We start from the raw sequence: 12,942 nt of genomic DNA, 5'->3' as shown, positions 1-12,942 counted from the left end.
TATTCCAATGTATAATATTTTTCTCATCAAAATACGAGAATGTTATGTTATTCCTCTTATCAAACTTTCAGTCTCGACAATTGAAAGTATATGATAAAATCGTTGGATGACGGTATAAATATATGGTACGAGGTATAAACAAATGAAAACAAAGTATAAAAGAAAGGGATTGACTTACAAATTAATGAAACATAAATAAAGTATAAAATAAAAAAAATAAAAACGAACTATACATGTGGCATATTATGATTGGTCTTATTTTTCAATAAATACCAAATTGTTATTATAAAGGATTTATAGCGACTACATGAACAATTATTTTAAGAATTTAGTATTTGTAATAGCAATAATATAAATATTAATATTAATATTTCAAATGGTAAATTAATTTAAGAAAGTATTTTAAATTATTTTTATAAATACCACTATTTTTTCAATATTTAAATCAAATTCAACTTGAACTTATTTTTTCAAATTCGAGTTGAATTCAAATTAGGATTATATTAGTTTAGGTTAAATTTACATTTCGAAATTTAGTTCAAGCTAAATTCAAATTGAGTTTGAGGTGAAAAAACCAAGCCTAGCCAAAGTTTCAATGACTTTCAAGTAACGGGCCTGGGCCCATCAACGCAATCACACTTAAACTTAAGACCTGCTCGCCAATATCAAGAATAACCACTGGCCCATACAAACATTTCACTCATGTGCTACGTTTTTTGCCCATGGCCCCAAGTCTATGACAAAGATCCAAATTAAACTTTGGCCCACTGGCCAATATTAAGATTCACTAATGTGATATGGATTTGGGCCACTGGCCCATACAAACATGTCACTGATGTGATATGGTTTCCATGGTCCAAGTCTATGATAAAGATCCAAATTAAACTTTGGGCCCATTGGCCAATATTAAGACTCACTAATGTGATATGGATTTGGGCCACTGGCCCATACAAACATTTCACTCATGTGCTACGTTTTTTGCCCATGAAAGATCCAAATTAAACTTTGGGCCCATTGGCCAATATAAAAAATCCACTATTGTGATATGGATTTGGGCCACTAGCCCATACAAACATTCAACTCATGTGATATGGTTTTGGCCTATGGCCCAAGTATATGACAAAGATCCAAAAAAAAATTCTAACTCATGTAATAAGGGCTTGGCCCATAGGGCCCATGAAACAAAAGGTTGGTGCTTTGAAATGGAAATAAGAATGAAGGAAATCGCATTAACATGTAGAAGAAAGGAATTCAAAATTTGACATGATTGAGTTTTGATTTCCAAAAATAGAAAAAAAAATCCAATTCTTACTTCAAATAAATTATCCATAGTAACTAAGATAAGTATAATTTTATAAGAGGAAAAAAAAAGACATCGTCGTATTTACAATAAAATATATTATCATTTTATATAACTTTTTATTCATATATTTACTCATTCGAAAATGTTGGTACAAGACATACCACATGTAATTTAGAATTGGTCATTCAAATAAAGTGGTTGAATGTCATAAAAGATTTAACTTACATTCACAATGAGATGATTCAAATTCTGATCCACAGAGTAATATCAGAACCAATAATCATGGGTTCACTTTATGAGAACGTCATGCCAAGGGAGGGATTGGTGGGGTGCAACAATGTTGTTCTTAAACTTGATACTAAATTACTCAAATATCATAAAAGGTTTAACCTACTTTTATAATACGACAATTTGTTTTTAGATAAAATAGTGAAAACTTGATTCAAGAAAAAAGTTTAGGATATAGTTAGTAATGTTTTAAAAAAAAATTCTCAAATTTTTTAGAAACAAAATTCGATTTCAAACTTAGAGTGTGTTTGATAGTGATTCTAAAAAACGTTTCTTGTCTTTTTAACACTTCAATGATAAACTTTTTCAAGTGTTAAACATGTTAGGAGCGTTTCTTAAAATTACTATCAAGAACTCTTAAATATAAAATGTAATTTTCTTAACTTATTTTTTATAAAGGTATTATATATTCACGTACAATACACAAGTTATTGAAGTTTTTTTTTTTTTTTAAGCCTAAAATCCTTTATAAAATAAAATAAAAAATAAAAACACCTCAAATTTTATTCTAAAAATTAATTTATTTTTATAACCAATTCCCAAAAACCCTTTTTTAGTGAAAAGTCTACCCAACCTTGTTTTTAATAATTGTGTATCTAATTGATAGTTTACACTTGGAGGGTCAAACAACTATGGTAATAGAATTAAAAAGAACAAAGGGATGAATATAAAACCCATGATGTTTTTTTAGCTAGTTTGTTGTTACTCTCTTTTTTTTCTTTTTTTCTTTTTTTGAACTATGAGTTGTTAAATAACCCAGTTTATTATTTGTTTCTTTACCTATGGTTTAATATAAAAACTTATGACAATTTTGAATATTTTATCATAGATGTTGTTGGTGCACAAAATGTTGAATAAGAGAGGATCATCTGTACAAGGTGTTTTTTTGAGAATATATTTTAATTATTTTTATTTTTTTTCTGAGAATTATTTTAAAAAAAATATTATACAAATACAGGTAATGATTAAAATAAAATATTACAAATAAAAAAAATTATTTTTAAGAAATATTTTCCAAACAAAAGTAGGTTGAGCATGTTCCAATTTTGAAACAGACTTTTGTTGTAGAAAAGATAAAACAGAAGTGTTTTTCAAAATTGACCGAAGAATGTTCTGCATTGGCCTGGAACAAAAGGGTTGTCCCTTTTGTGGGTTTTAGTATACACTTTGCATCTTCTGATGTGGTCATTGTCTTATAGTATATCCGATATAATAATTAAAATAAAATATTATAAATAAAAAAATTTATTTTTTAAAAATACTTTCCAAACAAAAGTAGGTTGAGCATGTTCCAATTTTGAAACAGACTTTTGTTGTAGAAAAGATAAAACAGAAGTGTTTTTCAAAATTGTTTTTAAAACTACTCTGGCTACAAAAATGGGGCTGTCCACCATTGGTGTGGCAAGTTCCAAGTCACCAACAATTCGTTCTCAGAGGCATGTGGCTCTCATAATTTTTCCACACTCTAATCCACTAAAAGGTTATCTGATTGATCACTCCTGTCCACACAAAAAAAAACCCTCCAACTGCCAACCAGTAACTGACACAACCCCCTTCTTCTTCTTCCTCTCCCTGAGTTCAGAATTGGTGGCCATTCCAAAATGGCATCAGCTGTGGTTGCAGGAACTTCATCTTCTTGCTCTGCTGCATTCACCAGGACCCACTCCATCAAACCCTCTTCGACCCCACCTCCAAAGCCACTCACACCTTCACAATCCCAGGTATGAATTCTAAGCCCCCCCAACGAAACCCCATTTGCATAAACCCTTTTGGGTTGGTTGTGTAGGCTGTGACTCTCTGTTTGTTCCCCCAGAAAACCACTTTCCAGGGGCTCTCTCTTCAAGATGCCAAAAGGGGTTTCTCCAATTCCGTGTTGGCTGCTGACAGTAGGAGCAGTTTTGCCTCTGTGAGAAGGGGTCTTGAGATCACTGCAAGAACTGCTGGGGCTGCTAAGAACATTGAGGTTGAGGTTGACAAGCCACTGGGCCTCACCTTGGGCCAAAAGTCTGGTGGTGGAGTGGTTATCACAGTGAGTTTGTGATTCTATTTGGCTAATTTGCATTCTGGGAGTGCTTTTCTTGCTCAATCTAACAGAAATTTTGCTTTCAAATCAGGAAAATTAGTCTGAACTTGATGACCAAACAGTGGTTTGATGATAGAATTGATGGTTTCTTTGGGTTGTTTTCAAAAATCAGATCGATTTTTAGGCAATAGAATTGGTTAATATATGGTTGCTTTTGAGATTGTTTGGTTATCTGGCATTTTGGGAGTACTTTCTTCATCAATCCTAGTGCATACTTTTTGTTTTCAAAAGCATGAAAAGTACTTGTGTGATTGTTTTTTTGAAATTGGATCCATCTTTTGTGTGGTTATTTTTAAAATTAGATCGTATTTGATCAATTAGCATTTTGGGAGTAGTTTCTTGTTCAATTTAATTGATTTTTTTTTTTGCTTTCACAAGTAGGAAAAGTGATTTAAGTTTGTTAATCCCATGATGGTTTAATAGCAGAATGCAGGGTTTTTAAGGACTATATGCTTCTGACTATGTTGTTCTTTTCAAAATTGGATCCTTTTTAGGCAATAGAATAGATAGTGTGTTTTTGGAATTAGACATTTTTTTTGGTTAATTAGCATTTTGGGACTACTTTCTTGCTTAATCAAATCAAATTCTTGCTTTAACAACAGTTTGATAATAGGTTTGAGGGGGTTATTCTCTGGTTGTTTTTTGAAATTGGATCGGTTTTTAGGCAGTGGAAGGGGGTGGCAATGCAGCAAAAGCTGGACTCAAGGCAGGGGACCAAGTACTCTACACCAGCAGCTTCTTTGGGGATGAACTTTGGCCTGCGGATAAGCTGGGGTTTACCAAAACTGCCATCCAAGCAAAGCCAGACTCTGTCTACTTTGTTGTTAGCAGGTCCTCTTCACATTACTGTTTCTTTACCTTTTTCGGTTGCAAAAGTTTGATGCATAATGTTGGTGATGATTCTTTAGAAAATGGAAGACATAGATCTGAATTGTGTGGTAGAACATTAATGACTTTTTTTCAGTATTGAGTTGAATGCCCGACAAATCAGTGAAAATTCAACTTTTGAGTAACCGGTTATCAGGATTGATGGATGAATCCACTGAAGAATATTGCCAATAAGCACAGAAAGAAACCATTGGTTTAGCATATTTAGTTCCAAATGTTCTTAATTTATCAGTTCATGGCATCCAAACACAATGGAAAAGTGATGGGGTGGATCCCATTGCCTTTCACTTTAGTAATATTTCGACTTTCCCCTAATGCAGAGGTGCAGAGGTAGATGTAAAAAGACTGCCAAAACGACCAGCTCCTCCCCGTTTTGGAAGGAAGCTGACTGAAGCACAGAAGGTAAGCATCATTTTGGGTCATTAGCTTTACTTCTATTTACCTTTTTTCAGGTTTGTCTTCAAGGCGAAGTCATTTCGGGGTCACATTTTGCAGGCTAGAGCAACTCACATATGCCTTGACTGTGGATTCATATACACCTTAACAAAACCTTTTGAAGAGCAGGCAAGCTAATCACTTCTCTCCTTTACATAAACGAACAAATTCATTAGAATTCTTTGGGGACCATGCTATCAATGAGGTTAATCATGTTAGACAACCACACTGCACACACTGGTTAGTTCATAAGAAAATAAAAGAAAACTGGAAAAAAAAAAAACAGAGAATTAAGGAAGAAGATTAGACCGAGTCTTGTGGAAAACACAATCTCCTTAAAACAGATTCGCCTTCTCCACAAGTGTTTTAAGAATCGCAAGGCGTCTGTCTCCCAGGATAAAACGATCTTCGAATGGCAGCAACAGCACTCTGCAGTCACTCCGGCGAACTGGAAATTGTTCAACTCTATCACGGACACGGAAGGAAGGAACTCTTAAACACTCTGACAATACTCCAAAGTTTTTCTGTTCTTTTTTGAAAGAAAGTCTACCACTATTTATAGACTTCAAGGAGGGAAGAACACAGACAGATTCAGAAAGCCAAAATGAATTTGGCTTCTTGAGACTCTTAGAATTCTGGAAAAATGAATGAATTTACTTAATTCAATGGATTTACTTAATTTCATTCATCCCCTTTTTCCAACAATTCCCCACATGAAAGAAATTAAAACACGATGAACTTTGTGATAGAGTACAACGGTTGAAACCTGCATAGGAGAGGTAGGTGTTACCCTTTGAATCTTCCCTTGTAGAAATATGTTTACTCTACTAGCTAAACAGTAGACACGATGTCCTTGAACTGCTCTGCCATTTATGTAGATGATGACATATCTCACACAGGAATCTTCCTAACATATTTCAGTTCTCACTTTTATGTTCATTTTGGCCATGAACATACGCCTGGTTCTGTAAGAGTTTAATAAGAATTGTGCCCTATTCAATTCCCTTAGAAGCGGCCCCACTTCACTTTTACATAGGTGATCTCTTAATCACGAGTAACCCGCATTACTCTGTTCGGATTTCCGAAGCATAAGGATCATTAAAAGCATAGCTTACCCTTTCCTCTTACGGGCATCACTATTTTATCATAGGAATGGACTAGGGAAGATCCCTACAGTGATTTAACAAAGTCTTTACAATTTAGTTGTCCCTTTTGAACCTAGATCTCGGGATCTCCAGTCAACTAGGTTGGGTATCCATTGTATTGACTTATTCTTTTATGGGCTTTAGTCTCATTCCCCTTGATGACTTTTCAACTAACTCTCTATTTAACCCTTTGGTTAGTGGATCCGCAATGTTATCTTTGGATTTCACATAGTCCACAGAAATAACCCCAGTTGAGAGTAGTTGTCTAATGGTATTGTGTCTACGACGAATGTGTCTAGACTTACCATTATATATATTACTCTGTGCTCTACCAATTGCAGATTGACTATCACAATGTATGCAAATTGGAGGCACAGGCTTTGACCACCTTGGAATATCCTCTAGGAAGTGGTGTAACCATTCAGCCTCTTCCCCACATTTATCTAGTGCTATAAATTCAGATTCCATTGTGGATCTGGCAATAACCGTTTGTTTTGAGGATTTCCACGACACTGCTGCACCTCCTAGTGTAAACACATAACCACTATGGGATTTTGAGTCTTTAACATTAGATATCCAATTCGCATCACTATATCCTTCAAGTATAGCAGGATATCTCGTATAGTGCAGCCCATAATCACGAGTAAACCGTAAGTACTTTAGTACTCTTATAATTCCTTGCCAATGCTTGGCTCCGGGATTACTCGTATATCTACTCAGTTTACTAACCGCATAGGCTATGTCTGGTCTTGTACAACTCAGTAAGTACATTAGACTGCCTATTATTCTAGAGTATTCTACTTGAGAAACACTCTCACCTTTATTCTTGGACAAATGTAGAGTTACATCCACCGGTGTTCTAGCAACTCCAGAATTATCTTTATCAAACTTTCCAAGAATTTTGTCTACATAATGTGACTGACTTAATATGAGTTCATCTGATGTTCTTTTGATTTTTATTCCCAATATAACATCAACAAGTCCCATGTCTTTCATGTCAAACCTTGAATTCAACATGTTCTTTGTAGATGTGATCATCTTATCATCACTACCAACAATAAGCATGTCATCTACATACAAACATACAATGACATATCCATGTTCTGTATCCTTGACATAAACACACTTGTCACATTCATTGATTTTGAAGCCATGTGACAGCATAACATTGTCAAATTTTTCATGCCATTGTTTCGGTGCTTGTTTTAAGCCATACAAAGATTTCACCAGTTTACAAACTTTCTTTTCTTGTCCTGGAGCTTGCTCCATATAGATTTCTTCATATAAATCTCCATTTAGAAAGGCTGTTTTTACATCCATTTGATGTATTTCAAGATTTCTCAATGCAGCAATTGCAAGTACCATCCTTATGGAATTTATTCTCGTCACAGGAGAATATGTGTCAAAATAATCTAGGCCTTCAGTTTGTCTGTAGCCTTTGATTACAAGTCTTGCTTTATACTTGTCAATTGATCCATCTACTTTCATCTTTCTCTTGAAAATCCACTTGGAACTTAAAGGTTTACAACCTGGTGGAAGATCCACTAGTTCCCAAGTATGGTTTTGCAATATGGAATCAATTTCACTCTTAATGGCCTCTTTCCACATAAGACCTTCTGTAGAGTTCACTGCCTCTTTAAAAGTTTGAGGTTCGCCTTCAAGCATAAAAGTTAGAAAATCTGGACCAAAAGACTTTTCTGTCCTTACCCTTTTGCTACGTCTAGGTTCTACCTCAACTTCTTCATTTTGATCCTGACTCTCAAGCATTCTTTTTGATGAACTTGGCTCTTCTTTGGATTTACATGGAAATACATCTTCAAAGAATGATGCATTCCTTGATTCCATTATCGTGTTCTTATGAATATCTGGGATATTTGATTCATAAACAAGAAACCGATAAGCATTACTATTATGTGCATAGCCAATGAAAATGCAATCAATAGTCTTAGGTCCTATTTTCACCTTTTTAGGTGGAGGAACTGCCACTTTAGCAAGACATCCCCACATTCGTAAGTATGTGTAGGATGGCTTTCTTCCTTTCCATAACTCATATGGAGTCTTTTCTGCTTTCTTTTTGGGTACCTTATTCAAAAGGTAATTAGCAGTTAAAATGGCTTCTCCCCACATGTTTTGTGGCAAACTAGAACTTATTAACATTGCATTCATCATTTCCTTTAAGGTACGATTCTTTCGCTCAGCCACTCCATTGGATTGAGGCAAATAAGGTGCTGTTGTTTCGTATATAATCCCATGTTGAGCACAAATGTCAACAAATGGCGATTCATACTCACCACCTCGATCACTTCTTAGTACCTTAATTTTCTTGTTGAGTTGATTCTCAACTTCGGTTTTATAGAGAACAAATTTCTCTATAGCTTCATCCTTGCTTTTTAGTAAATACACATAACAGTATTTGGTGCTATCGTCAACAAAAGTAATAAAATATTTATTACCACCTCTTGTTTGTACAAATTTCAAATCACAGATATCACTACGGATCAAATCAAGGGGTTCAGTGTTTCTTTCAACACTTTGAAAAGATGACCTTGTTAGTTTTGCCTCAACACAAGTTTCACATTTATGGTTGGAATTAATTTGGAATGTTGGTATATGATTTAAGTTAATTAATCTACATAATGTATCATAATTAACATGTCCTAATCTACCATGCCATAGATTAGAAGACTCAAGCATGTAAGTAGAAGTACTAGCTTTATTCATATTTGACTTAATAATAGTCATTACATTGAGTTTCCACATTCCATCACTCATATACCCTTTCCCAACATACATTCCACTCTTGGACAAAACAACTTTGTTTGACTCAAAGACCAACCGAAATCCATGATTATTCAGCAATGAACCAGACACCAAGTTCTTGCGAATTTCCGGTACATATAAAACATTGGTCAGAGTCAACTCTTTCCCAGAAGTCATCTTCAAGATTACTTTACCTTGACCCTTGATCTCAGAGGTGGCAGAGTTCCCCATGAACACTTTTTCCCCATTCTCAATTGGTTCAAAAGTGGAGAACATTTTCTTATCAGAGCATACATGGCGAGTAGCACCAGTATCAATCCACCATTCCTTTGGGTTAGAACCCACCAAGTTCACCTCAGAGACTACTGCTGTGAGGTCAATGTCAGAAACATTTTTAGTGATGTCGTCAATCACATTAGCTTCCTTAGGTTTATTTTTTTTGGGCAGTCTACAATCAACAGACTTATGACCTTGCTTACCACAATTGAAGCATTTCCCTTGAAATTTCGGCTTCTTTGAGATCCCTCCTTTAGGTCCCAACTTAGATCCTTTCCCTTTGTTGTTGTTCGTCTTTGCCTTGGAACTTTGACCATGTTCCACAAAGTTAGCCTTGGCCTCATTTAGAGTGTGTGCACCTTTCTTTTCAGATCTTCTATTATCTTCTTCAATGCGAAGTCTAATAATTAGATCCTCGATGCTCATTTCCTTTCTTTTGTGCTTGAGGTAATTCTTAAAATCTTTCCAAGCAGGGGGTAGTTTCTCAATAATAGCTGCTACTTGGAAAGTTTCACTCAACATCATTCCCTCAGCATGTATCTCATGCAAGATTACTTGAAGTTCTTGGACTTGACTTACCACAGTCTTGGAATCTACCATCTTATAGTCGAGGAAGCGACCCACAACAAATTTCTTAGCCCCGGCATCCTCAGTTTTATATTTCCTGTCTAGAGATTCCCATAGCTCCTTAGTTGTTTTCTTGTCAGAATAAACATTGTACAACGAATCAGCTAAACCATTCATGACATAATTTCTACACAAGAAGTCAGAATGTTTCCAAGCATCTATAGCACTGATGACTTGGATATCGTGCTCGTCTTCTTTGAGCTTAGGAGCATCCTCAGTCAAGAATCTTGCAAGATTCAACGTGGTCAAATAGAATAACATCTTTTGTTGCCACCTTTTAAAATTTAGTCCACTGAACTTCTCTGGTTTTTCTCCTGGTGAGACAGAGATTGGTACAGCAGTAGGCATCGCTGGCACTTGGGCCACAGTAGGGGTTGCCACTAGGGCTAATTCAGTTACAACAACGTTATCGGATTCAGTTGTCATTTTCCTGAAACATCCAAGAAAATGTGTCAATTTCTTTTTCCTTTTTTTTTTTTTTTTTCCAAAAACTTAAAAAAAAAAACTGAAAATCACTTTACAGAGTATTCCCAGGAAAGACTAGTGGGGTATAATGACCCAGACCAGGACTAGCTTCCTTAGACAAAATATTCAGTTCCCAGGAAATTGGAGGGGTCACAAATGGTCCCGCTTAAATTCCAATTACCTTAGATAGAACTTCTCTGTATCATAATTTCCAAATTTTCAAAAGACTTAGTACAAACTTTATAAGAAGGTATTTTTCCCATAATAAAAAAAACGAGTCATAGTCCAATGGTGTCATACTGAGTTGAGCATGAGAAAAAGGGCTCAGGTTAAGAGTTCGAAACTTCTTTTTGTAACAAATGGTTGTTTTTTTTTTTTTTTTTTTCAAAAAAAAAAAACACAAATTTGAATTTTTTTTTTCCAAATTTGTTTTTTTTTTCTTCAGATAAACCCAATTTTAACAAACTTTTTTTTTTTTTTCTTTTGAAAAAAAAATTTGTTTTTCCAAAAAAAAAAAAAAACCAACAAACAAATTTTTTTTTTCCCGAAACCGAAAACAACAAACCAAATTGTTTGTTTGTTTTCTCGGAAAACTTAAACAACAAGATTATTTATTTATTTATTTTTCCAATTACAAATTGTAATTTAAATTTTTTTTTTTTTCTCTTCACAACCACGGTTTTTTTTTTTTTTTTTTTTCTTTCTTCTTCTTCCTGATAACTTTTTTTTTTCTTTTCACCAACCACTGGTTTTCCTTTGAAAAAAATCTGTTTTAAGAATGTTAGACAACCACACTGCACACACTGGTTAGTTCATAAGAAAATAAAAGAAAACTGGAAAAAAAAAAAACAGAGAATTAAGGAAGAAGATTAGACCGAGTCTTGTGGAAAACACAATCTCCTTAAAACAGATTCGCCTTCTCCACAAGTGCTTTGAGAATCGCAAGGCGTCTGTCTCCCAGGATAAAACGATCTTCGAATGGCAGCAACAACACTCTACAGCCACTCCGGCGAACTGGAAATTGTTCAACTCTATCACGGACACGGAAGGAAGGAACTCTTAAACACTCTGACAATACTCCAAAGTTTTTCTGTTCTTTTTTGAAAGAAAGTCTACCACTATTTATAGACTTCAAGGAGGGAAGAACACAGACAGGTTCAGAAAGCCAAAATGAATTTGGCTTCTTGAGACTCTTAGAATTCTGGAAAAATAAATGAATTTACTTAATTCAATGGATTTACCTAATTTCATTCATCCCCTTTTTCCAACAAATCATGCTTGATTCACAAAATATATATATATATATATATATATATCTATATCTGAAGAAGTAGCGTTTTCTTATGTTGAATATTCCTTTGGTAATGAGATCATTGTATTATGGTTCATTCTTTCATTTTTCAACAAACCATCTTTGCATAAACCTCAACATTGATCCAAGGCGAATCCGGGCTTTTTCTTTTTGAACATTCTTTTTTGGTTTTCACACCATTCTGTTACACATCATCTTTTTCGGTTTCAACCAAGAACATGTGCCATGCTCCGAGTCTTGCAAAAGTGTAGCATGCAATCTTTGCATAGACCTCTTGTTCTAATTAGGGCGAATTCGGGCTTTCACTTTTTTAGTTACTTCATTTTTTCAGTTTTAACCAAGAACACAGACCATCTTTGTATAGACTCAACATCCTTCTAAGATGAAACCAGGTTTTCTCTTTATGAGTGCTCTTTATGTTAACACACCATTGTGTTATACCCCAATTTTTCAGTTCTAACCAGAAACACATGCCATGCTCTAAGGTTTACAAGATCTTGCATACCATCTTTGCATAGACTCAACATCAATCTAAGATGAAACTGGGTTTTTTTTTTTTTTTTTGTTTTGAATATCCTTTTTGGTAGCATAACATTGTGTTAATACTCCATTCTCCAAGGTTTACAATTTTTTTAAAAACATCCTGCATAGTTCTTGAGCATCATTTTAAGGTGAATTCGGTTTTTTTTCTTTGATCTCTCTGCAGTCCGACGCTTATGTATGCCCACAATGCTCAGCACCAAAGAAGAGATTCGCACGATATGATGTGGTAACTGGAAAACCGATCGGCGGAGGCTTGCCTCCCATAGGGGTCATCATAGGGCTTCTGGCTGGTGTTGGAGCAGTTGGAGCATTGCTGGTTTATGGTCTTCAATGAGGCAGTTTCCTCTCATCCATCACCCTCAAATTCTGGTCATTTAGCCTAATCTGTTCAGATTTATACCTCATGTTTTTTTTATTATATTTTTGAGTATTTCAAGAGTTGAAGTAATGGGAGTTCTTCAAATGTTGTGAAATGAACTTTAAACTAGAGGCTATGCACAAGAAATTTGCATAATTCTTTAGGGTTTTTGCTTGCCATGTCAATCATTTCATCAATGAATCTCCGTATGTTTAAGTTTTCAAGCATTTACTGAGCCATCTTTCATAAAAAAAAATAAAAAAGTTTCTTAGGGTGTGTATGGTCAAATTGAATACTTGTTACTTAATTACTTAAGATAACTTTAAGTTAAATCATACTTAAGTTATTGATTTAAAACTTATTGCTTAATTCTTGTTTTAAGTATTTAGGTTATTTGTTAAAATTAACTTAAAATTTATTCTAATTTATCAAATGGATATATTTATCCCTATTGGTAAA

General features: G+C 34.6%; 1 protein-coding gene across 1 annotated transcript; it reads left to right on the top strand.

Moving 5' to 3' along the window:
• The first annotated feature begins 2,935 nt into the window (after positions 1-2,935).
• LOC100263114 (uncharacterized) lies at positions 2,936-12,710 on the top strand. Its single transcript, XM_002275152.5, has 6 exons — positions 2,936-3,312; positions 3,405-3,620; positions 4,339-4,505; positions 4,883-4,964; positions 5,058-5,126; positions 12,289-12,710. The coding sequence occupies exons 1-6, from the start codon at positions 3,193-3,195 to the stop codon at positions 12,457-12,459; spliced, it is 825 nt and encodes a 274-aa protein (XP_002275188.2). The 5' UTR covers positions 2,936-3,192; the 3' UTR covers positions 12,460-12,710.
• Positions 12,711-12,942: the final 232 nt, after the last annotated feature.

Source organism: Vitis vinifera, chromosome 16, assembly GCF_030704535.1.
Source record: "Vitis vinifera cultivar Pinot Noir 40024 chromosome 16, ASM3070453v1".
Lineage (NCBI taxonomy): Eukaryota > Viridiplantae > Streptophyta > Magnoliopsida > Vitales > Vitaceae > Vitis > Vitis vinifera.
This window is presented reverse-complemented; position numbering and strand designations above follow the sequence as displayed.